Source organism: Poromitra crassiceps, assembly GCF_964638095.1.
Source record: "Poromitra crassiceps genome assembly, chromosome: 3".
Lineage (NCBI taxonomy): Eukaryota > Metazoa > Chordata > Actinopteri > Beryciformes > Melamphaidae > Poromitra > Poromitra crassiceps.
In genome coordinates this window covers 6,134,794-6,159,395 of record NC_139625.1, presented here as the reverse complement: position 1 = coordinate 6,159,395, position 24,602 = coordinate 6,134,794, and the positions used below count along the sequence as shown (strand labels likewise).

Genomic DNA, 24,602 nt, shown 5'->3' with positions numbered 1-24,602 from the left:
TTAGTTTGAGTGACGGCGCACACACCTGAACGCAATTCCCCGTTGCAGCAGCTGCCACAGTGATTACGCACGGGGATCTGCCCCAAATCCCGTCCCCTGCATGCTCAAATCTAACCAATGGTCAATGCAAATCACAACATGAAGTTACAACGCATATAAACGAGCCTGATTATCAATTCAAAAGAACATGTTGCTGGCTGCGGTGAATGCAGTGAGCGCGAGAGGCAGAGGAAAAAAGGTAGCCTACAACTGCGCGCACACAGACAGGCAGCCTGTCACCATGGACCGATTTCTGTCATTAAACATGATCTTTTTTCCCCAGCTCAGCTTTTGCACAACACTCGTCTTTCTGCTAGGTTGCTGCGGAGGTTTTGCCACGGCTTATCGAACCCTTTCTCCCTCATTTTCCGCTCCTTTTCCAAAGGAGAATGGGTCACATGACGTGCAAATGCGGAAAAGTGTGTTTCCATTACACTTTTGCGATAAACTGCTATATCGACACGTCTGAAAAACCACCTCATGAGAGCGCAAAAACTTTTTGCGATATTTGGGAGGTTTTTCGAAATTTACGTGTTTCCATTACCCACTTTCTATTGCGATATTTAGATTTTGCGCATTTCTGATGGTAATGGAAACACGACTAGAGACTGTGTTGCATAGTTGATCGCTCTATTGCTGACAAAAATGTGTTATTGTAACTTAAGTCGCTTTGGATAAAAGCGTCTGCCAAATGACGTAATGTAATGTAATGTAAAATAAACGGTTAGTTAAAGGCCTTCCGATAAAGGTAGGTTTTTAGCTCCTTTTTAAAAAAATTCACGGAGCTTGCCTGTTTAATGTAGTCGGGCAAGGTGTTCCATAGTTTTGGTGCGTAGTGCATGAAAGCAGTTTCCCCGCTATGTTTGTGAAGTACTTTTGGAACAGCTAAAAGAGCAGACTTGGAGGACCTAAGGGCTCTTTGTGGTTGGTAGGGTGTAAAAAAAATCTGAAATGTATGAAGGTGCCGTGCCATTAAGTGCTTTGTAAGTAATTAAAAGGACCTTCAAATCAATTCTGAAAAAGTCCTCTCTGTCTCGTTGTAGCTCAGGTCTTTTTCAGTATCAGCGTATCTTCTTCTACAGGTTTGCCCTTCAAGTCTGACGTGCAACAATGGTTGGTCGTTGGTATGAGCATTTTGCTTGCACCTGTGTTTACCCTGCCTTTTCCCACACAAAGGTCGCTGGAGAAAAATTCCCACACTGTGTAGCTCGCCCTATTTTCATCTCCACCATGCAGCCCTCGCCTGTCTCTTCAGAGTCTTAATACTTCATACGTCCTCGTGTCATCACAACCAAAACATGCTTCTTGCTAGGGATGCACCCATCCACATTTTTTCACTTCCGATTCCGATACCTGAATTTGGATATGTGCCGATACCGATATTATGCCGATACCAATATTTTTCTTGAATATACACTATAGGCAAAGATTAAAGATTTTTTTTTAAAATATACATTGCAAAAAGCAGGCAAAATTAAGAAAATATACAAGGCAAAGAAGGATACTATTATACATGGGCAAATTACGGCCAGCACCCCCCGGTGCGACCCGCGCTGGAATAGCAAAAAAAAGAAAAGAAAAGAAAAGAAAAAAAAATCACGATTCCGATCCGATCCGTGAATTAGTGGCAATATCGGCGCCCGATACCGATATTGGATCGGATCGGCCCCATCCCTACTTCTTGCACGCAGAAAAGCCACATGTTAAACTCCCGCTTGTGTCTCCACAGTGTCTGGCTGCAGCGTGTGTCCTCATGCAACCACCTTCGGAGTGCTGCCCATCCTGCTGATCCCATAGCTGCTGCTGTGTCTGCACTAGGGCTGCAGTAGCTGAAGCAGGGCTACAGCTACTGGTGCTGCCGCTGCTGCTGCTGGTGGTGCTGGTGGTGGTGGTGGTGGAGGGCGGGTCGTGCGAGGGCCCGGGAGCCCGGTCGCAGGCGGACGGGCCGGTCCTGTTCCAGCCCCTCGAAAGATGAACAAACTGCACTTCCACAACAACAAAGCCATGCAGGACCGCCGCTGTGTCTGTGTCTTTCTGCCCAACGACGACACGCTCAACGTCATAGTCAATGTGAGTACGACTACCGGTACTTCGCCAGCTTACTTAGCTCCAAACACTTAGGGGCACTTTACACGAGGACGGTTTCCTATGGAAACGGGGAATTATTGTATCGTTAGTGCCTCCCGTTAAGACGGCGACGGCGAATTTTGCGCTTAGGAAACGACACATTTTAAAACCACCCTCCAGAGTGAAATTGTTAGAGACGCTTCCCGCTGAGCGCTCCATGTAATCGCTTTGGAACGGCACATTTCAGAAACTCTGACGTGCCGACACACGCGATTACGCCATAGCCGTGCGCGAGTTGGCAACCAAATACGTCAGTATGAATGAAGTTTGGCAGCACTCAGAATTAAGCTACACTGCGGCCAACTTCAGTTACATGTTCATAGCGTTACTGCTGCGAGGAGCCGATGGCTGTACCCGGTCGGCATTTAACGTTAGTTACAAAAGCAGTCGACAGTGTTTTCTCACTGCCAGTAGCAGTAGGGTGACAGATCACAGTCAGCGCTCCCGGTCCTCGCTGCTCGTTAAAGATTTCCAATAGGCGTTATTCTGATAAACTGGTCACATATATGTTACATTCTCACCCGACAAATATTAAAACTTTAACAGTTTGGGTTTTTTTTTTAGCTTGAAAAAAGCTTTTTGGCAAGTCTAAAATGACTGCGGAAAGTGTACTCTACTTCCGCGTTTAAAGCGAAATTACGACATGCAGTAAGCGTCCTTGTATGGGCAAAGAATAAGGTGATCACACTGCCACCTAGCGACCTGGCATGTACATTACGGCGTTTTAAAAATTCAACAGCGCTCATGTAAACAGGGAGAAGGTGTGAAGGAAAAGGTGTGAAGGAAACGCTATTGTGTCGTTTCTTTCAGAAACTGTCCTCTTGTAAAGGGCCCCTTTGTGGCCCCAGGAACAATGTAAAGGAGCTATCTTTTTAAGATGGAGAGCCAAAGTGAACGTCACTTCCTGCCTTTCTCCGTGTACCAGCGTCAGAAAAAATATGAACGGTGGTGAACGGAGAGACGATACTTTTTTGATCCCGTTTGAATTGTGCGACAGAGGAAACACATGTTAAATTTGATCAATTTAAAAGATAACTCTGCATGTCAAGAAAGTCGCAGTTTGTCCTGAAACTTACTTACTACATCTCGTGTCGCACATTATGCGTCACAGACACCATCAACAACAATGGACTGGCGGGAGAGACGTCACTTACGCGACTGGTTGTGCGTCGTCTTTCTGATTTATAACTTATAGTGCCACAGTTTTACCACAAACTGAGACATTCTCGACTTGCAGAGTTATATTTTACATTGACAAACATGACATGTGTGTTACTCCCGTGGCACAATTCAAACGGGATCAAAAAAGTAACGTCTCTCTCCGTTCACCACCATTCATACTTTTTTCAGACGCTGGTGCACAGATAAAGGCAGGAAGTGACGTTCACTTTGGCTCTCTAATTGAAAAATAGACAATGTCGTCAAATCATGGCAATTTTATATCCGGGATGTACTAGAAAAGGAGACATATTTCAGCACTGATTATTGACATAGAATACCACACATATAATATTAATATAATGCACATTACATTTCAGCTTTATCAGACATGACTTCCATTAGGGGTGCTCCGATCCGGCTAAGCCACGATCCGATCCGATTCCGATTCCTGGGGTCACGATCCGATTCCAGAATCGATTCTCGATTCCAACGATTCTCGATTCCAGAATCTAGAATCGATTCTCAATTATGTAGTTCTATATTGCAATAACACACAAAGGTAAATCTAAGACAAAAAATGACAAATGTATTAATGCTGAACTTCAAATTCAACTTCTGAAGCATTACAGTCAGGGCCTAAATTCATTTTGCAAACTAGGGGGGAATTCCCCCCTTATGTTCTTCAGATAAGATGGATTTATAGGCTGGGGGGGATCTGTAGACTTTGAGAAGGATTTATAGATTTTGGGGGGAATACATTAACCAGAGTTCTTAAGTGCAAGAGGTGGTGGCACCGTGGCAGTACAGTACACAAATGACATGAACATTTGGACACTTATTCAGCCGGTATCTTGCATGTTGCGTTCAGGTGTTTTTTTTTTCTTTCTTTTTTACAATACAAAGAAGAATCGATTGTTGGGAGTTTGGAATCGATCCAGGAATCGTGGCATTAAGAATCGCGATCCTTTCAAGAATCGATTTTTTTGGAGCACCCCTAACTTACATGCTCTTTGCCCTCTCAGTCACATCTCAGCTCTCATCGAAAATCGCGATTCGTTTTGTTTGTCGAGAGACCAAGGAGCACCGTGGAAACAACTCTATGACTTTATTGTGTTTAAATCCTTGAGGTTTGTTGCTGAGAAGCATGTCTGTATTCCATGTGTTTTTTCTTATAACAAAACGTCAAATAAATCAAATCAAAGGATTGTCAAGTTGAAACAAACTGGCCAGTGGGGAGATGCTGTCTGTGAATGGCATTGCACTCATGTTCACTGAGTGTTGGAGAAATTTGACACATCTCTGACAACCTGCAACGAGTCACGTTACTGTCGAGCCGGCACACACACTGTTGCAAACAAACACATCCACACAGTTCAGAGAATACCATAGGTTTCACATACATTTTGATAACAGATAGTGAGTGTCTTTTGGCTGACAGTGGATACTTGACAAACACTGTTCAGTGTTTATCCTAGAAAAATGTTTAGGCCCTGGAGGTATTTCGAAACGTACCTCGACCGCAACGGTGGGGGCGCCCTCGCTGGCGACGCTAAACTTTTACCTAACCTGTTCACATCTATGTTGGCAATGGCATCCCAAGTATCATCATACTTTTATGGGATGCGATGCGAACAGTTGTATTATGGGATGTGCGTTTCGCAGGCAACGACACACGTTGACACGTTTTGGAACAGCGTTGCATGCTGGCACAATGCTTCTAAAAGCAAAATGCTTATTGTTTTGAATGATTTGGCATCTTCTCTTACAGTTCACTGTCAACACCAGTATTGCTGTATTGTAATAATATGCCATAAAGGTTTATTGAAATTTTGGGGAGAGCAGAAAAAAAAAAAAAAATCTTTTTCTGGCCTGGCGGCGGCGCCGTTGGCCTGGCGGGTGCACCAGGCCTGTAGAATGGTAGGGGAAACACGTGCTGTTTCCTATGACAGGAAGCTTTGGGAAAGGGATGTAATTTCAGCCAATCAGCTTTGAGGTAAATAAACTCAAGTTCAAGTCAGCAGGAGAGGGATGGCTGTGGTCACTCTGACAAAGTTAGGCCTATGTATTTGTAGCCACAGCAGTGTGGCCAAATGATATGCTGCATTCGTTTGTGGTAGGAGCTGGCAAGTGGCAAACGCGTCATCTCCACCGACCTGAATAATATGGACAGAGCTGTCCCATTGATCTTGGTCTCCCGTTTGGAGTTGAAACGTTGGCCATCGCCATCGTGATTTTTCGCCAGCAGAGTGGGAGGGAATGGGTTGAGTCCTTCCACAGCTCACGTGAGATGGGGGTTCCCCAGAGCCGCAGCTCCGTCTGCTATTGGTCCGTGATCGGCAAGCTGTGCGATCACTGGACAGGTGACCTGTCAATCACCCCCTTTTCTATCATCTATTTTACTCCAAACAGGCAAGTTATATAAAAATTACCCCCCTACAGTTGTTATGAAAAGGTGAAATGAGCTATTTAGACCAAAACTGTGTTTTGCCCCTGCCTTGGTATGCTGATTGAAATATTAGTATTGTTAAAAGAAATAAAAAAAAATGTCAAAAATGTATTTTAATTTCTTACAATCGTGGGTGCCATGTTGAAATGACGTCAAATGACGCGCTGGGAACAACTAGGGCAGTGATACTCAACCCGAGGCTCTAGAGCCACATTATGGGTAGTTGTGGCTCTTTTAAGTCCTACTTAAAATAAAGGAATTGATAAAAATCTAAAGAAATCAAACAAGGAAAGGAACTTTTGGGGGGATTGTGGCTCTTGCAAAGATTTAATTAAATTTTTGTCAATGTGGCTCCTGACCGACCAACACTTGACCGTTGAACAGTGTACGTTACTAATGGGGCTGGGCAATATAATCGATACGGCAATATATCGCGATATTTTATTTCCCGATACTGTATCGATACTTGGACGCCAAGTATGGCGATATTAAAAAAATATATATATATATATATTTTTTTTTTGCAGGCCATGCCATGCCAGGCCTCTGCATCTGGTGATTCCCACCCCTAATCGATACTGTATCGATATTTCCCATATCGATGCGTTCAGTTAACCTGACGCTGCCAGATGGACGGTATAGCTCCACATAGGTTTCACTAAACCAGTCGATCTGGGTTTGAAGTCACCAGACCCGCTGACGGAGGCGGGCACTTTGTCCAAGCTACTTGGCAGGTGATTGGATGACCCATCTGTCTATCACCGCTGGTGGTTGTTAACTTCAACCAATCAGATCGCGGAAGGTGCCTGTGGATGATCTCCGTGGTATTCATTGATTGAGTCCTCGCGGTCGTAAAGTCACCTTCGAAGCATTTAGTTAGATTATAACGAACTAGTTGTGTGGCTTAGCCTTCCCAAATGTTGAGGGTCGTTTTTTAGAATTTAATACATAGAATTGGGAACATTACATTCAATTTCATTCAGACTGCCTGTCACTTCCGCGATGTTGACGAGTGAAAAGAACTACAAAGACCATGTACCCACTACTTGCCCAGACGAGCCTGCCCGCCTACGGCCGCCGCTGATTCGTCGGCCCGGCATGGCTCGACCAATCATCTTAAACTGCCTGTGCGGGTCCAGACCGTCACGGAGAACCAAATGAAATGTGAGTTCACGTGACGGGCGGTTTACCAGGCTAGCGTTCAGTAGCACTCAACACTCAGTAGTTTTGACTAAATTTGTCCACTAACTTATCAGTATAAAGTGATGTACATATTATTACACTACCTGGGTGGTACAGAGTGTGTTGTATCTTTAGCTCTATTATTTAATTTTGAGTAAATTCTGTAGAATATCGCAATATATCGCAATATGTATCGCATCGCAATATATCGTGATACAATCGTATCGTGACCCAAGTATCGTGATACGTATGGTATCGTGAGATCCTTGCCAATACCCAGGCCTAGTTACTAATCTCCTAATGTCCTCCTCATCCTCAGGTGAAGACCTTGTGCCAGGAGCTGTTGGTCCAAGTGTGTGACCTCTTGAGACTGAAGGACTGTCACCTGTTTGGGCTCAGCGTCATTCAGAGTAAGACCACTGCCATGGAGAATCCACTTTACAAGCACGACTCATTCATTTAGACCACTGCCATGGAGAATCCACTTTACAAGCACGACTCATTCATTTAGACCACTGCCATGGAGAATCCACTTTACAAACACAACTCATTCATTTAGACCACTGCCATGGAGAATCCACTTTACAAACACAACTCATTCATTTAGACCACTGCCATGGAGAATCCACTTTACAAACACAACTCATTCATTTAGACCACTGCCATGGAGAATCCACTTTACAAACACAACTCATTCATTTTGACCACTGCCATGGAGAATCCACTTTACAAACACAACTCATTCATTTTGACCACTGCCATGGAGAATCCACTTTACAAACACAACTCATTCATTTAGACCACTGCCATGGAGAATCCACTTTACAAACACAACTCATTCATTTAGACCACTGCCATGGAGAATCCACTTTACAAACACAACTCATTCATTTAGACCACTGCCATGGAGAATCCACTTTACAAACACGACTCATTCATTTAGACCACTGCCATGGAGAATCCACTTTACAAACACGACTCATTCATTTAGACCACTGCTATGGAGAATCCACTTTACAAACACAACTCATTCATTTAGACCACTGCTATGGAGAATCCACTTTACAAACACAACTCATTCATTTAGACCACTGCCATGGAGAATCCACTTTACAAACACAACTCATTCATTTAGACCACTGCTATGGAGAATCCACTTTACAAACACAACTCATTCATTTAGACCACTGCCATGGAGAATCCACTTTACAAACACGACTCATTCATTTAGACCACTGCCATGGAGAATCCACTTTACAAACACAACTCATTCATTTAGACCACTGCCATGGAGAATCCACTTTACAAACACGACTCATTCATTTTGACCACTGCCATGGAGAATCCACTTTACAAACACGACTCATTCATTTAGACCACTGCCATGGAGAATCCACTTTACAAACACAACTCATTCATTTAGACCACTGCCATGGAGAATCCACTTTACAAACACAACTCATTCATTTTGACCACTGCCATGGAGAATCCACTTTACAAACACAACTCATTCATTTAGACCACTGCCATGGAGAATCCACTTTACAAACACAACTCATTCATTTTGACCACTGCCATGGAGAATACACTTTACAAACACAACTCATTCATTTTGACCACTGCCATGGAGAATCCACTTTACAAACACAACTCATTCATTTAGACCACTGCCATGGAGAATCCACTTTACAAACACAACTCATGCATTTTGACCACTGCCATGGAGAATCCACTTTACAAACACAACTCATTCATTTAGACCACTGCCATGGAGAATCCACTTTACAAACACAACTCATTCATTTTGACCACTGCCATGGAGAATCCACTTTACAAACACAACTCATTCATTTAGACCACTGCCATGGAGAATCCACTTTACAAACACAACTCATTCATTTAGACCAATGCCATGGAGAATCCACTTTTACAAACACAACTCATTCATTTTGACCACTGCCATGGAGAATCCACTTTACACAAACACAACTCATTCATTTTGACCACTGCCATGGAGAATCCACTTTACAAACACAACTCATTCATTTTGACCACTGCCATGGAGAATCCACTTTACAAACACAACTCATTCATTTTGACCACTGCCATGGAGAATACACTTTACAAACACAACTCATTCATTTTGACCACTGCCATGGAGAATCCACTTTACAAACACAATTCATTCATTTAGACCACTGCCATGGAGAATCCACTTTACAAACACAACTCATTCATTTAGACCACTGCCATGGAGAATCCACTTTACAAGCACAACTCATTCATTTTGACCACTGCCATGGAGAATACACTTTACAAACACAACTCATTCATTTAGACCACTGCCATGGAGAATCCACTTTACAAGCACAACTCATTCATTTTGACCACTGCCATGGAGAATCCACTTTACAAACACAACTCATTCATTTAGACCACTGCCATGGAGAATCCACTTCACAAACACAACTCATTCATTTAGACCACTGCCATGGAGAATCCACTTTACAAACACAACTCATTCATTTTGACCACTGCCATGGAGAATCCACTTTACACAAACACAACTCATTCATTTTGACCACTGCCATGGAGAATCCACTTTACACAAACACAACTCATTCATTTAGACCACTGCCATGGAGAATCCACTTTACAAACACAACTCATTCATTTAGACCACTGCCATGGAGAATTCACTTTACAAACACAACTCATTCATTTTGACCACTGCCATGGAGAATCCACTTTACAAACACAACTCATTCATTTTGACCACTGCCATGGAGAATCCACTTTACACAAACACAACTCATTCATTTTGACCACTGCCATGGAGAATACACTTTACAAACACAACTCATTCATTTTGACCACTGCCATGGAGAATCCACTTTACAAACACAACTCATTCATTTAGACCACTGCTATGGAGAATCCACTTTACAAACACAACTCATTCATTTAGACCACTGCCATGGAGAATCCACTTTACAAACACAACTCATTCATTTAGACCACTGCCATGGAGAATCCACTTTACAAACACAACTCATTTATTTAGACCACTGCCATGGAGAATCCACTTTACAAACACAACTCATTCATTTAGACCACTGCCATGGAGAATTCACTTTACAAACACAACTCATTCATTTTGACCACTGCCATGGAGAATCCACTTTACAAACACAACTCATTCATTTAGACCACTGCTATGGAGAATCCACTTTACAAACACAACTCATTCATTTAGACCACTGCCATGGAGAATCCACTTTACACAAACACAACTCATTCATTTAGACCACTGCTATGGAGAATCCACTTTACAAACACAACTCATTCATTTAGACCACTGCCATGGAGAATCCACTTTACAAACACAACTCATTCATTTAGACCACTGCCATGGAGAATCCACTTTACACAAACACAACTCATTCATTTAGACCACTGCCATGGATAATCCACTTTACACAAACACAACTCATTCATTTAGACCACTGCTATGGAGAATCCACTTTACAAACACAACTCATTCATTTAGACCACTGCCATGGAGAATCCACTTTACAAACACAACTCATTCATTTAGACCACTGCCATGGAGAATCCACTTTACACAAACACAACTCATTCATTTAGACCACTGCCATGGAGAATCCACTTTACACAAACACAAATCATTCATTTAGACCACTGCCATGGAGAATCCACTTTACAAACACAACTCATTAATTTAGACCACTGCCATGGAGAATCCACTTTACAAACACAACTCATTAATTTAGACCACTGCCATGGAGAATCCACTTTACAAACACAACTCATTCATTTTGACCACTGCCATGGAGAATCCACTTTACAAACACAACTCATTCATTTTGACCACTGCCATGGAGAATCCACTTTACAAACACAACTCATTCATTTAGACCACTGCCACGGAGAATCCGCTTTACAAACACAACTCATTCATTTAGACCACTGCCATGGAGAATCCACTTTACAAACACAACTCATTCATTTAGACCACTGCCATGGAGAATCCACTTTACAAACACAACTCATTCATTTAGACCACTGCCATGGAGAATCCCCTTTACAAACACAACTCATTCATTTAGACCACTGCCATGGAGAATCCACTTTACAAACACAACTCATTCATTTAGACCACTGCCATGGAGAATCCACTTTACAAACACAACTCATTCATTTTGACCACTGCCATGGAGAATCCACTTTACACAAACACAACTCATTAATTTAGACCACTGCCATGGAGAATCCACTTTACAAACACAACTCATTCATTTTGACCACTGCCATGGAGAATCCACTTTACACAAACACAACTCATTAATTTAGACCACTGCCATGGAGAATCCACTTTACAAACACAACTCATTCAATTAGACCACTGCCATGGAGAATCCACTTTACAAACACAACTCATTCATTTTGACCACTGCCATGGAGAATCCACTTTACACAAACACAACTCATTAATTTAGACCACTGCCATGGAGAATCCACTTTACAAACACAACTCATTCATTTTGACCACTGCCATGGAGAATCCACTTTACACAAACACAACTCATTAATTTAGACCACTGCCATGGAGAATCCACTTTACAAACACAACTCATTCATTTTGACCACTGCCATGGAGAATCCACTTTACACAAACACAACTCATTCATTTAGACCACTGCCATGGAGAATCCACTTTACAAACACAACTCATTCATTTGGGGGGGGGGGGGGGGTCTCGTACCTCTGTTGGTGCAGTTACATTCAGTATGTCATTCTGTGGGGTGCTGCATGTCAACTATCTTCAGGGCTTCCACAGGCCTTGAAAATCCTAGAAAGTTTGTGGATTTGAGACAAATATAATAGGAATGCTTTCGGACCTGGAAATCTTTTGAAAATGTGCGGATGACGTTGAAAGTACTTGATTTTTTTTTTATTACATCATGAATATGCTTCAGCCCTCTGGACCTTCAGCGCTCTGGACCTCTCTTCGTTCTAGCAGCAACACTTCACATCCAGAGGAAAAACCCTATGGTGGATATTTGTGTTGATAGAACAGTAGTGTTCCGGTTTTGAAACGACTGATTTCATCATGATTTCTTGACTTGACAAGATTATATTGAAAAAGAGCTGTCAGCGTTGATGTTTAATCCTCATGTCTTTCCTCAAATCATGATCAAGTAATTGGATTTGACGTCCGAGACGAGAGAGTGTGGGAACCGCGTATCTTGTATCGGGTTTGCCCTTCTCCAAGCGAACCAAACAGAATGGCCGGTTTGTTCGCTTGGAGAAGGGCAAATACGATACAAGATTTCGGTGATTATCCACTTCACACCTATTATTACCTACCGCCCCCATCTGGCAGCGTCAGGTTACTTCACACCTAACCTACCGCCCCCATCTGGCAGCGTCAGGTTACTTCACACCTAACCTACCGCCCCCATCTGGCAGCGTCAGGTTACTTCACACCTTCCTCCCTTTCAAATCCCTTGGAGTCTTGCCCATGATTCAGTTGTGTCGACGAAGGGGTCGTTTCACTCTCCCCCCGATTTTTTATCCCATTTTTATCCCCCATTAGTGCTAACTTAATTTATTTATCCTGGTTGCTGCTCCACCCTCTGCCGATCTGGGGAGAGCCGAAACTGGCTCCATGCTTCCTCCGAGACATGGGCAGTTAGCCAGCCGCTTCTTTTCACCTGACAGAGGAAGCTTCACCGGTAGGACATAGCACGTGGGAGGTTCACGCTATTCCAACCGGTTCCCCTCCCTCTGAACCAACAGGCGCCCTTAACGACCAGAGGAGGAACCACATTAGCAACCAGGATATTGCATGTTTTTGGTGAAGGGGGTTCCTATATGAAGGAAACCCCCGGGAGGCACGGGGAGAAGATGCAAACTGCACACAGAAAGGCCCTTTTTGACGACCCCACCCGGGCGGCGGGCACTCGAGGACATGCGGACGGGCACGCATTCCTTCAGGGACGCTCACAGCGTCCCAGGTGGGAATCGAACCCAGGACCTTCGAGCTGTGAGGCGACGGCGCGTACCACTGCACCACCGTACCCCTCCGGGGGCGTTTCCCTCTTACATCTACGCAGATTTCCCAGTGATTGGACAACACGTGGTTTATGGCCTACTGGTGAATGCACGCCACAAAAGGTAACCATGGCAACGTGCGAACAGTTGAACCGCTCCAACGCTGTTGTTCCTCCTCAGACCAATAACTTGGCTGGGGGAGCCTGAATCTGCCATGAACGCAACATCTCTCACCTATCTGTCACGGCGGTCTCCCAGGAGACTGGCCCACCTCAGCCTGACTGGACTCCATTGTGCTGCGAGAGCGGAGCTGTTTTACGGTGACGACTGGGGCTCGGCGAGGGTCACATGACGGGGGCTCGGCGAGGGTCACATGACGGGGGCACGGCGGGGGGCAGACGGCAGGCGACAGTCAAGAGCCGTGAAAGAAGAGTTGCGACATCTCCATTCACTCCAATGGACCGCTTTTTTTTTTACTCTCAAGAGTTCCAGGAAGTAAGGTTCTGGATTAAGCAGCACTGTCGAGTTGCAGCAAAATGGACAGTTTGTGTTGTACTTTGAACGTTTTTTTTTTTTTTCTTGAATCAAAATGTACATTATCAGCTTTATTTTAGCATGCAAAAGTAGCGCGAGACCCTTTCCTGGCTGTTCATTGGCTAATGAGTCTCGCATTTTGGTCCTCCGCTGACGCCACTCTCTCTCTCTCTAGAGGACACTAGCGACAGTCAGAGGCAACTGCAAAAAGGAGAGCAAAATTGCAAGGGCAGCGTTCTCAGACGGCTGGCCTCCAGGGGGCAGTGTTCTCAGACGGCTGGCCTCCAGAGGGCAGTATTCTCAGACGGCTGGCCTGCAGAGGGCAGTGTTCTCAGACGGCTGGCCTCCAGAGGGCAGCGTTCTCAGACGGCTGGCCTCCAGGGGGCAGTGTTCTCAGACGGCTGGCCTCCAGAGGGCAGTATTCTCAGACGGCTGGCCTCCAGAGGGCAGCGTTCTCAGACGGCTGGCCTCCAGGGGGCAGTGTTCTCAGACGGCTGGCCTCCAGAGGGCAGTATTCTCAGACGGCTGGCCTGCAGAGGGCAGTGTTCTCAGACGGCTGGCCTGCAGAGGGCAGTGTTCTCAGACGGCTGGCCTCCAGAGGGCAGTGTTCTCAGACGGCTGGCCTGCAGAGGGCAGTGTTCTCAGACGGCTGGCCTGCAGGGGGCAGTGTTCTCAGACGGCTGGCCTCCAGGGGGCAGTGTTCTCAGACAGCTGGCCTCCAGATGAGTCAGACTGACAGCCACAGCAGGTCAATTGAGCAGGAGCCAATGGGTCTGATTGTGGGACATTCCTGAGCTGCTTGTCTGAACAGCGTGAAATCCCCTAGGCAAACAGAGGCCCCGCCCACCCCCGCTGTCTCCCCCGCTGTCCCTCTGACCAATGCATCCGCACAGCCAGGCCCGCACACTGGAGCACATAGCACACTGGAGCACATAGCACACTGGAGCACATAGCACACTGGAGCACACTGGAGCACATAGCACACTGGAGCACATAGCACACTGGAGCACATAGCAAACTAGCACACTGGAGCACATAGCACACTGGAGCACACTGGAGCACATAGCACACTGGAGCACATAGCACACTGGAGCACACTGGAGCACATAGCACACTGGAGCACACTGGAGCACATAGCACACTGGAGCACACTGGAGCACACTGGAGCACATAGCACACTGGAGCACACTGGAGCACACTGGAGCACATAGCACACTGGAGCACACTGGAGCACATAGCATTCAAATAATACTGTTCTGTTTGTTTGCTTGTTTGTTTCAACCTCTTTGGAGTGCTGGGGTTATTTTGCACAGTGGAAAATATGCCCACAAAGTTTTTGACAACCACAGGAATGTTTTGAAAGTCCATTCGGTGTTACTTTTCTATCGATGGCTTAACGGACGCTCTCTGAAGATTTGTCCCGGTGAGGTGAACCCAGATCATCTGATCCTATCTGAAGATCTGTCCCGGTGAGGTGAACCCAGATCATCTGATCCTATCTGAAGATCTGTCCCGGTGAGGTGAACCCAGATCATCTGATCCTATCTGAAGATCTGTCCCGGTGAGGTGAACCCAGATCATCTGATCCTAGCAGGTGAACCCAGATCATCTGATCCTAGCAGGTGAACCCAGATCATCTGATCCTAGCAGGTGAACCCAGATCATCTGATCCTAGCGGGTTAAAATACATATTTCTTGAGCAACGTTGAGCAATTGATGAAGGTCTTATCCAGGAGAAGCTGCCATTGCCTCCTCAATATGCCTGTCACAAATCATATTATCCATGTGTACAAACTACAAGTGACATACACTTCCACCTCCAGTTAGGAGAACAAGGTGTTTGATACAGAGCTGGTTGAGTGTCCCTTTAAGTGGAATATATAAGTCGTAAAGTTGTAAAGTTGTAAAGTCACTCGCACTCTTCCAGACAACACTCGCATACCAGCCATCTACTCTTTATTACACTCGCCACCACATTTGACAAACAAAAACACGCAGTAGCATACTGGCTACCCAGAGAGGAGAGGCTGTGTTCACTCTGCTCCCAGAGAGGAGAGGTGGAGACAGAGCTGCACCTCCTGTTACACTGTGACAAATACAAAGAAATTAGAGCCTCAATCTCCCCCAAAATGAACCAGAAGTACAAAGAATTTGAAAATATCACGGACACATCTGCACTTCAATATCTTCTGGGAGAGAAAGCTGAATGCACCATTGTAGCAGCACATGATGTGTGGAGCTGCCATCAGCTGAGGGACAGCCAGTGGACAGGAGAGCCATCCACATCTGGCTGAAACACAGAACACCTAACACACTGTATTATGTGCACTAGCATCCAGCTTATTGGTTTGCGTGTTTACATTTAAAATTGTAAGTTTTAAGTTTTTAAGTTTTAAATTTGTTGTTCCAAATAGGTTTTTTGGTCAACACTAATATTTTGTTTGATCTTATTCTATTATATTTTATTCTTTTTTGCTTTGATTTGTTTTTCGCTCTCTTCTGAAGATTTCAAAATAACAACGCTATTATTTACAGATTCTGTGATTTTTTTGTTAATATACTGTAATTGCTCTCTATTTGCACTATCACCATTTAACTGCCCGTTTATTACAGTTCTGTTATTATTCTGAATAGATTCCGGTCAACAATAGTCTTCTATTATATTCTATCTTATCACATTCCATTTAATTTTCTTTTCTCTTCCTCTTTGAATATCTTCAGATTTTGTGATTTATGTTACTGGGTAACAAAATGGCTTGTTTTCTGTTTTTTGATTCTTTGTAACTGCTAAGTGTTGCTAATGTATGCTTTGGCAATGTAAGATGCACCTTATCATGCCAATAAAGCCCTTTGAATTGAATTGAATTGAGTGAACACCAGAGGCGAAGAGAGAGAGTGAACACCACAGAGAGAGATGAAGAGAGAGAGAGAGTGAACACCACAGAGAGAGGTGAAGAGAGAGAGAGAGTGAACACCACAGAGAGAGGTGAAGAGAGAGAGAGAGAGTGAACACCACAGAGAGAGGTGAAGAGAGAGAGAGAGAACACCACAGAGAGAGGTGAAGAGAGAGAGAGAGAGAGAGTGAACACCACAGAGAGAGGTGAAGAGAGAGAGAGTGAACACAGAGAGAGGTGAAGAGAGAGAGAGTGAACACCACAGAGAGAGGTGAAGAGAGAGAGAGAGAGAGTGAACACCACAGAGAGAGGTGAAGAGAGAGAGAGAGTGAACACCACAGAGAGAGGTGAAGAGAGAGAGAGAGAGAGAGTGAACACCACAGAGGGAGGTGAAGAGAGAGAGAGAGTGAACACCACAGAGAGAGGTGAAGAGAGAGAGAGAGTGAACACCACAGAGAGAGGTGAAGAGAGAGAGAGAGAGAGAGAGAGTGAACACCACAGAGAGAGGTGAAGAGAGAGAGTGAACACCACAGAGAGAGGTGAAGAGAGAGAGAGAGAGAGAACACCACAGAGGGAGGTGAAGAGAGAGAGAGAGTGAACACCACAGAGGGAGGTGAAGAGAGAGAGAGAGAGTGAACACCACAGAGGGAGGTGAAGAGAGAGAGAGAGTGAACACCACAGAGAGAGGTGAAGAGAGAGAGAGAGAGAGTGAACACCACAGAGGGAGGTGAAGAGAGAGAGAGAGTGAACACCACAGAGGGAGGTGAAGAGAGAGAGAGAGTGAACACCACAGAGGGAGGTGAAGAGAGAGAGAGAGTGAACACCACAGAGGGAGGTGAAGAGAGAGAGAGAGTGAACACCACAGAGAGAGGTGAAGAGAGAGAGAGAGTGAACACCACAGAGAGAGGTGAAGAGAGAGAGAGAGAGAGAGTGAACACCACAGAGAGAGGTGAAGAGAGAGAGTGAACACCACAGAGAGAGGTGAAGAGAGAGAGAGAGAGAGAACACCACAGAGGGAGGTGAAGAGAGAGAGAGAGTGAACACCACAGAGGGAGGTGAAGAGAGAGAGAGAGAGTGAACACCACAGAGGGAGGTGAAGAGAGAGAGAGAGTGAACACCACAGAGAGAGGTGAAGAGAGAGAGAGAGAGAGTGAACACCACAGAGGGAGGTGAAGAGAGAGAGAGAGTGAACACCACAGAGGGAGGTGAAGAGAGAGAGAGAGTGAACACCACAGAGGGAGGTGAAGAGAGAGAGAGAGTGAACACCACAGAGGGAGGTGAAGAGAGAGAGAGAGTGAACACCACAGAGAGAGGTGAAGAGAGAGAGAGAGTGAACACCACAGAGAGAGGTGAAGAGAGAGAGAGAGAGAGAGTGAACACCACAGAGAGAGGTGAAGAGAGAGAGTGAACACCACAGAGAGAGGTGAAGAGAGAGAGAGAGAGAGAACACCACAGAGGGAGGTGAAGAGAGAGAGAGAGTGAACACCACAGAGGGAGGTGAAGAGAGAGAGAGAGAGTGAACACCACAGAGGGAGGTGAAGAGAGAGAGAGAGTGAACACCACAGAGGGAGGTGAAGAGAGAGAGAGAGAGTGAACACCACAGAGAGAGGTGAAGAGAGAGAGAGAGTGAACACCACAGAGAGAGGTGAAGAGAGAGAGAGAGTGAACACCACAGAGAGAGGTGAAGAGAGAGAGAGAGTGAATACCACAGAGGGAGGTGAAGAGAGAGAGAGAGTGAACACCACAGAGAGAGGTGAAGAGAGAGAGAGAGTGAACACCACAGAGAGAGGTGAAGAGAGAGAGAGAGAGAGTGAACACCACAGAGGGAGGTGAAGAGAGAGAGAGAGAGTGAACACCACAGAGGGAGGTGAAGAGAGAGAGAGAGAGTGAACACCACAGAGGGAGGTGAAGAGAGAGAGAGAGTGAACACCACAGAGAGAGGTGAAGAGAGAGAGAGAGTGAACACCACAGAGAGAGGTGAAGAGAGAGAGAGATGAAGAGAGAGAGTGAACACCACAGAGAGAGGTGAAGAGAGAGAGAGAGTGAACACCACAGAGAGAGGTGAAGAGAGAGAGAGAGAGTGAACACCACAGAGGGAGGTGAAGAGAGAGAGAGAGAGAGTGAACACCACAGAGAGAGGTGAAGAGAGAGAGAGAGAGTGAACACCACAGAGGGAGGTGAAGAGAGAGAGAGTGGACACCACAGAGAGAGGTGAAGAGAGAGAGAGAGAGTGAACACCACAGAGAGAGGTGAAGAGAGAGAGAGAGAGTGAACACCACAGAAAGAGGTGAAGAGAGAGAGAGAGAGTGAACACCACAGAGGGAGGTGAAGAGAGAGAGAGAGAGAGTGAACACCACAGAGGGAGGTGAAGAGAGAGAGAGAGTGAACACCACAGAGAGAGGTGAAGAGAGAGAGAGAGTGAACACCACAGAGGGAGGTGAAGAGAGAGAGAGTGGACACCACAGAGAGAGGTGAAGAGAGAGAGTGAACACCACAGAGAGAGGTGAAGAGAGAGAGAGAGTGAACACCACAGAGAGAGGTGAAGAGAGAGAGTGAACACCACAGAGAGAGGTGAAGAGAGAGAGAGAGAGAGAGAGTGAACACCACAGAGAGAGGTGAAGAGAGAGAGAGAGTGGACACCACAGAGAGAGGTGAAGAGAGAGAGAGAGAGAGAGTGAACACCACAGAGAGAGGTGAAGAGAGAGAGAGAGAGAGAGTGAACACCACAGAAAGAGGTGAAGAGAGAGAGAGAGTGGACACCACAGAGAGAGGTGAAGAGAGAGAGAGAGTGAACACCACAGAGAGAGGTGAAGAGAGAGAGAGAGAGAGAGTGGACACCACAGAGGGAGGTGAAGAGAGAGAGAGAGAGAGAGAGTGAACACCACAGAGGGAGGTGAAGAGAGAGAGAGAGAGTGAACACCACAGAGGGAGGTGAAGAGAGAGAGAGAGTGAACACCACAGAGAGAGGTGAAGAGAGAGAGAGAGTGAACACCACAGAGAGAGGTGAAGAGAGAGAGAGAGTGGACACCACAGAGAGAGGTGAAGAGAGAGAGAGAGAGAGTGAACACCACAGAGGGAGGTGAAGAGAGAGAGAGAGAGAGAGTGAACACCACAGAGGGAGGTGAAGAGAGAGAGAGAGAGAGAGTGAACACCACAGAGGGAGGTGAAGAGAGAGAGAGAGAGTGAACACCACAGAGAGAGGTGAAGAGAGAGAGAGAGAGAGAGTGAACACCACAGAGACTCACTACAATAGAAAATGCAGAGGCTTGTCTGATGTGATCGCTCTGAGGCAGCCTTTCAACTAAGCTCCGCTGGGGATTTCTCTGTGGATCGGGGCTACACACACACTCACACACACACACACACACACACACACACACACGCGCACGCGCACGCGCACGCGCACGCGCACGCGCACGCGCACGCGCACACGCGCACACGCACACGCACACGCACACGCACACGCACACGCACACACACACACACACACGCACACACACACTCTCTCTGATGACACAGAGGATGAGTGTGTCTTCCTAAAACCTGTGCCTCTCCTCCTCCAGACAATGAGCATATCTATATGGAGCTGTGCCAGAAGCTATCCAAGTACTGCCCCAAAGAATGGAAGAGAGAGGCGAGCAAGGTGAGACATGTTTTATCCAAGTACTGCCCCAAAGAATGGAAGAGAGAGGCGAGCAAGGTGAGACATGTTTTATCCAAGTACTGCCCCAAAGAATGGAAGAGAGAGGCGAGCAAGGTGAGACATGTTTTATCCAAGTACTGCCCCAAAGAATGGAAGAGAGAGGCGAGCAAGGTGAGACATGTTTTATCCAAGTACTGCCCCAAAGAATGGAAGAGAGAGGCGAGCAAGGTGAGACATGTTTTATCCAAGTACTGCCCCAAAGAATGGAAGAGAGAGGCGAGCAAGGTGAGACATGTTTCTATCCAAGTACTGCCCCAAAGAATGGAAGAGAGAGGCGAGCAAGGTGAGACATGTTTTATCCAAGTACTGCCCCAAAGAATGGAAGAGAGAGGCGAGCAAGGTGAGACATGTTTTATCCAAGTACTGCCCCAAAGAATGGAAGAGAGAGGCCAGCAAGGTGAGACATGTTTTATCCAAGTACTGCCCCAAAGAATGGAAGAGAGAGGCCAGCAAGGTGAGACATGTTTTATCCAAGTACTGCCCCAAAGAATGGAAGAGAGAGGCCAGCAAGGTGAGACATGTTTTATCCAAGTACTGCCCCAAAGAATGGAAGAGAGAGGCGAGCAAGGTGAGACATGTTTTATCCAAGTACTGCCCCAAAGAATGGAAGAGAGAGGCGAGCAAGGTGAGACATGTTTTATCCAAGTACTGCCCCAAAGAATGGAAGAGAGAGGCGAGCAAGGTGAGACATGTTTTATCCAAGTACTGCCCCAAAGAATGGAAGAGAGAGGCGAGCAAGGTGAGACATGTTTCTATCCAAGTACTGCCCCAAAGAATGGAAGAGAGAGGCCAGCAAGGTGAGACATGTTTTATCCAAGTACTGCCCCAAAGAATGGAAGAGAGAGGCGAGCAAGGTGAGACATGTTTCTATCCAAGTACTGCCCCAAAGAATGGAAGAGAGAGGCGAGCAAGGTGAGACATGTTTTATCCAAGTACTGCCCCAAAGAATGGAAGAGAGAGGCGAGCAAGGTGAGACATGTTTTATCCAAGTACTGCCCCAAAGAATGGAAGAGAGAGGCGAGCAAGGTGAGACATGTTTTATCCAAGTACTGCCCCAAAGAATGGAAGAGAGAGGCGAGCAAGGTGAGACATGTTTTATCCAAGTACTGCCCCAAAGAATGGAAGAGAGAGGCGAGCAAGGTGAGACATGTTTTATCCAAGTACTGCCCCAAAGAATGGAAGAGAGAGGCCAGCAAGGTGAGACATGTTTTATCCAAGTACTGCCCCAAAGAATGGAAGAGAGAGGCCAGCAAGGTGAGACATGTTTTATCCAAGTACTGCCCCAAAGAATGGAAGAGAGAGGCGAGCAAGGTGAGACATGTTTGCCCAAGTCACATTCTGTGGTGCAAATGTTGCGTTATTATTGACTTAAAGTCACACGTTTAGAAGTGAGCAGTCAGTGGAGAGCCAGTCTCTGTTAGCTACACTAGTCAAAAGTACACCCATTTCTGGATCAGCCTCAACTCATTGAGGCATCCCAGCCCCACTAATTGATAGGGGGACAATACGATAGTGTTGCGATGTTGCGATATGCTTGTATTGCGATCTATTGAGCATTGCGATATTGCAATATATTGTGATTTATTACCTTTTTTCAACTGAAAATTATGTCCCCAAAGGAGCTAATGAGATAAAGTTTCCAGTCTGTTCATCTCACTTTAAAGTCGAGCCGAACCCAGAAATGACTTTTCTTTTCTTTTAGTTCAAATACCTGGTTATGCAGTGCACCTATTTAATAATGTATGCCAAAAAAAAATCACAAAAATCGAATTTCTTTCTTTTTTCACACTTTTTCACATCAAAAGTTCATTTTTCAAGATTTCATTCATAACAGTAATCTACAGTTTGCTGACGTCACCTAGTACTATCAAATTTCTACCCCATTTCAACCAATCATATCACGACATGGCAGCTGTCAATCAAATCTTCATTTCAGGATCATTTTCTGTTCCAAATGGAGAAGAAAATGGCGCCTAGTGCCTGTCATCTGGCAGAATTTCTAGCCCATAAACTAACTACTACCTTGGCCAATTGTATGGAACATACTAAATAAATCAAACGGTAATGTCTGAGAATGCAAAGAAATGTAACTGGCTCGTTAAAACTCGCATTCCAGGAATATTGTATTTACCGCAATAGCGATAAAGGCGCGCGCCTGAGAGCCTGGTTGTCAGGGGTCGCCCCTCAGAGATTCCAGGCGGGCGGGCAGCACCCATGCATCGGATTGTCCGCTCGTTCCGCACAGAATCAGTACTCGGCGGATCCCACTCGCGTAGCACAACAACACGCTGAATCCCACTCGATTTGGGGGTGGAACACGCCAGGATTGGCCAATGCCAAAGCCAGTCCCCAGAATTGTCAAATCAAATCATCGACATGCTACTATGACCCGCCTCTCAACGTGTCATCTCAGACAAGTTATGTTTTCAGTCTGAAACGGACTCCGACCCACGCGCCGAACGGGTTCAGTTCAGTTCGACTTTAATATTTTTGATTGCAGCAAAATGGGGCTGTCAAGCAGACAGACTGACCAACACTGTCATAAAAAACCTGTCCTAAATGTTGCATGATGCACTTGACAATTGGTTGGTATCATAAAATATCACGATAATTGGCATTCGTGCGATACGATATATTGCCACAAAATATCGCGATACTATGCTGTATCTACCCCCCCCCCCCCCCACACGCCCCTAACATCTATGGTGGACTCTGTATGAAGAAAACAAATAATAACAGACTTCCCTTTGTGTCTTCCAGGGCATTGACCAGTTTGGGCCTCCAATGATAATCCACTTCAGGGCTCAGTATTATGTAGAGAATGGGAGATTGATAAGGTAAGTAAAGCACTTGGAATGATATGTTATTATTATTATTATTATTATTATTATTATTATTATTATTATTATTATTATTATTATTATTATTATTATTATTATTATTATTATGTAGAGAATGGGAGATTGATAAGGTAAGTAAAGCACTTGGAATGATTATACACATTGTGGGGGGGGGTTGACCAGAAAATCCTTGTGCTATAAACATTTTAATTTCCACCTAAATAAATATATGACACATAGTTTATTGATGTGCTCACCTATTACAATGGGTATTTCTGTATGTTTTCAAATTTTCTTTTCCTGTGCCAACAGGTTAAGAGAGAGATAATTTCACCAACATTCAGTATTAAAAATGTAAAAAAATAAAGAATAATAAATACAATTAATAGACCAGGTAGGTCAGGGTTAACCTTGCTTGCAAGATGGATAACCTCGCGAGATCAAAAGAGATTCTCTCGACGTAATCCATCTTCATGCACAGGCAGTTAAGATGATTGGCCGAACCATGCCGGCCCGACGAATCAGCGGCAGCCTTAGGCGGGCTTAGGCTCGTCTGGGCAAGTAGTGGGTACATGGTCTTTGTAGTTCTTTTCACTCGTCAACATAGCTGCCGCCGCGGAAGTGACAAGCAGTCTGAATGAAATTGAATGTAACGTTCCCAATTCTATGTATTAAATTCTAAAAAACGACCCTCAACATTTGGGAAGGCTAAGCCACACAACTAGTTTGTTATAATCTAACGTCATGCTTTGAAGCCGACTTTACGACGATGAGGACGGTGAGGACTCAATCAATGAATACCACGGAGATCAGGCACCTTCCTCCGGTCGCAAACGTGACATCAGAGGCATGGCGATCTGATTGGTTGAAGTTAACACCCACCAGCGGTGATAGACAGATGGGTCATCCAATCACCTGCCAAGTAGCTTGGAAAAAGTGCCCGCCTCCGTCAGCGGGTCGGGTTACTGCAATGTGGAGCTAAACCGTCCATCTGGCAGCGTCAGGTTAGGTCAGGGTACTCAAGTAACCCATTTTCAATGGTTTTACGTGGAAAAAAAGAAAGTGGGGGAAAACAAGTTTTTCCGTTTCTGTTTCAAACTTTAAAATGGAAAAACAAAAAAAGCTTCACCGGCAAAAAAAAAAAAAAAAAGCATTTATTTTATTTTTCTTGCAAAATGTACGGCGGGCCACTTAAAAAGGTGCAGCGGGCAGCAGTTGGCCCGCGGGCCATAGTTTGGCGACCCCTGGTGTAGACATAAGCTATGTTCTTCATGCATGTGTCAGTATTAGCTCAAATTAGCACCTTCCCATGTTTTGAACTTTGAATGTAGTGCTGCAGGTATTTTGACTTGAAGGCTCAAAGTACCTGGATGGGCTGCATGTACCATCAGTTCATTGTGCTCTCTGTCTCCCCTGCAGTGACCGCTCGGCCAGGTACTACTACTACTGGCACCTGAGGAAACAGCTGCTGCTGTCCCAGTGCATCCAGAGGGAGGAGGCCTACTTCCTCCTGGCAGCCTTTGCGCTCCAGGCCGACCTGGGCAACTTCAAACGCAACAAGCACTTTGGGAAGTACTTTGAACCGGAGGCTTACTTCC

The 24,602-nt window shown here is 45.4% G+C and overlaps 1 protein-coding gene across 1 annotated transcript in view; it reads left to right on the top strand.

Moving 5' to 3' along the window:
* Positions 1-1,986: 1,986 nt before the first annotated feature.
* Positions 1,987-24,602, top strand: part of frmd6 (FERM domain containing 6) — a gene marked incomplete at its 3' end in the record, with an annotated part of 47,160 nt that continues 24,544 nt past the window's right edge. Inside the window, exons 1-5 of the mRNA XM_083633673.1 lie at positions 1,987-2,109; positions 7,275-7,365; positions 20,025-20,104; positions 22,925-23,001; positions 24,424-24,602. The exon at positions 24,424-24,602 is cut by the window's right edge and continues 8 nt beyond it. Coding sequence (XP_083489799.1) covers positions 2,011-2,109; positions 7,275-7,365; positions 20,025-20,104; positions 22,925-23,001; positions 24,424-24,602 — 526 coding nt within the window. The 5' untranslated portion in view covers positions 1,987-2,010. The remainder of the gene's footprint in view (positions 2,110-7,274; positions 7,366-20,024; positions 20,105-22,924; positions 23,002-24,423) is intronic.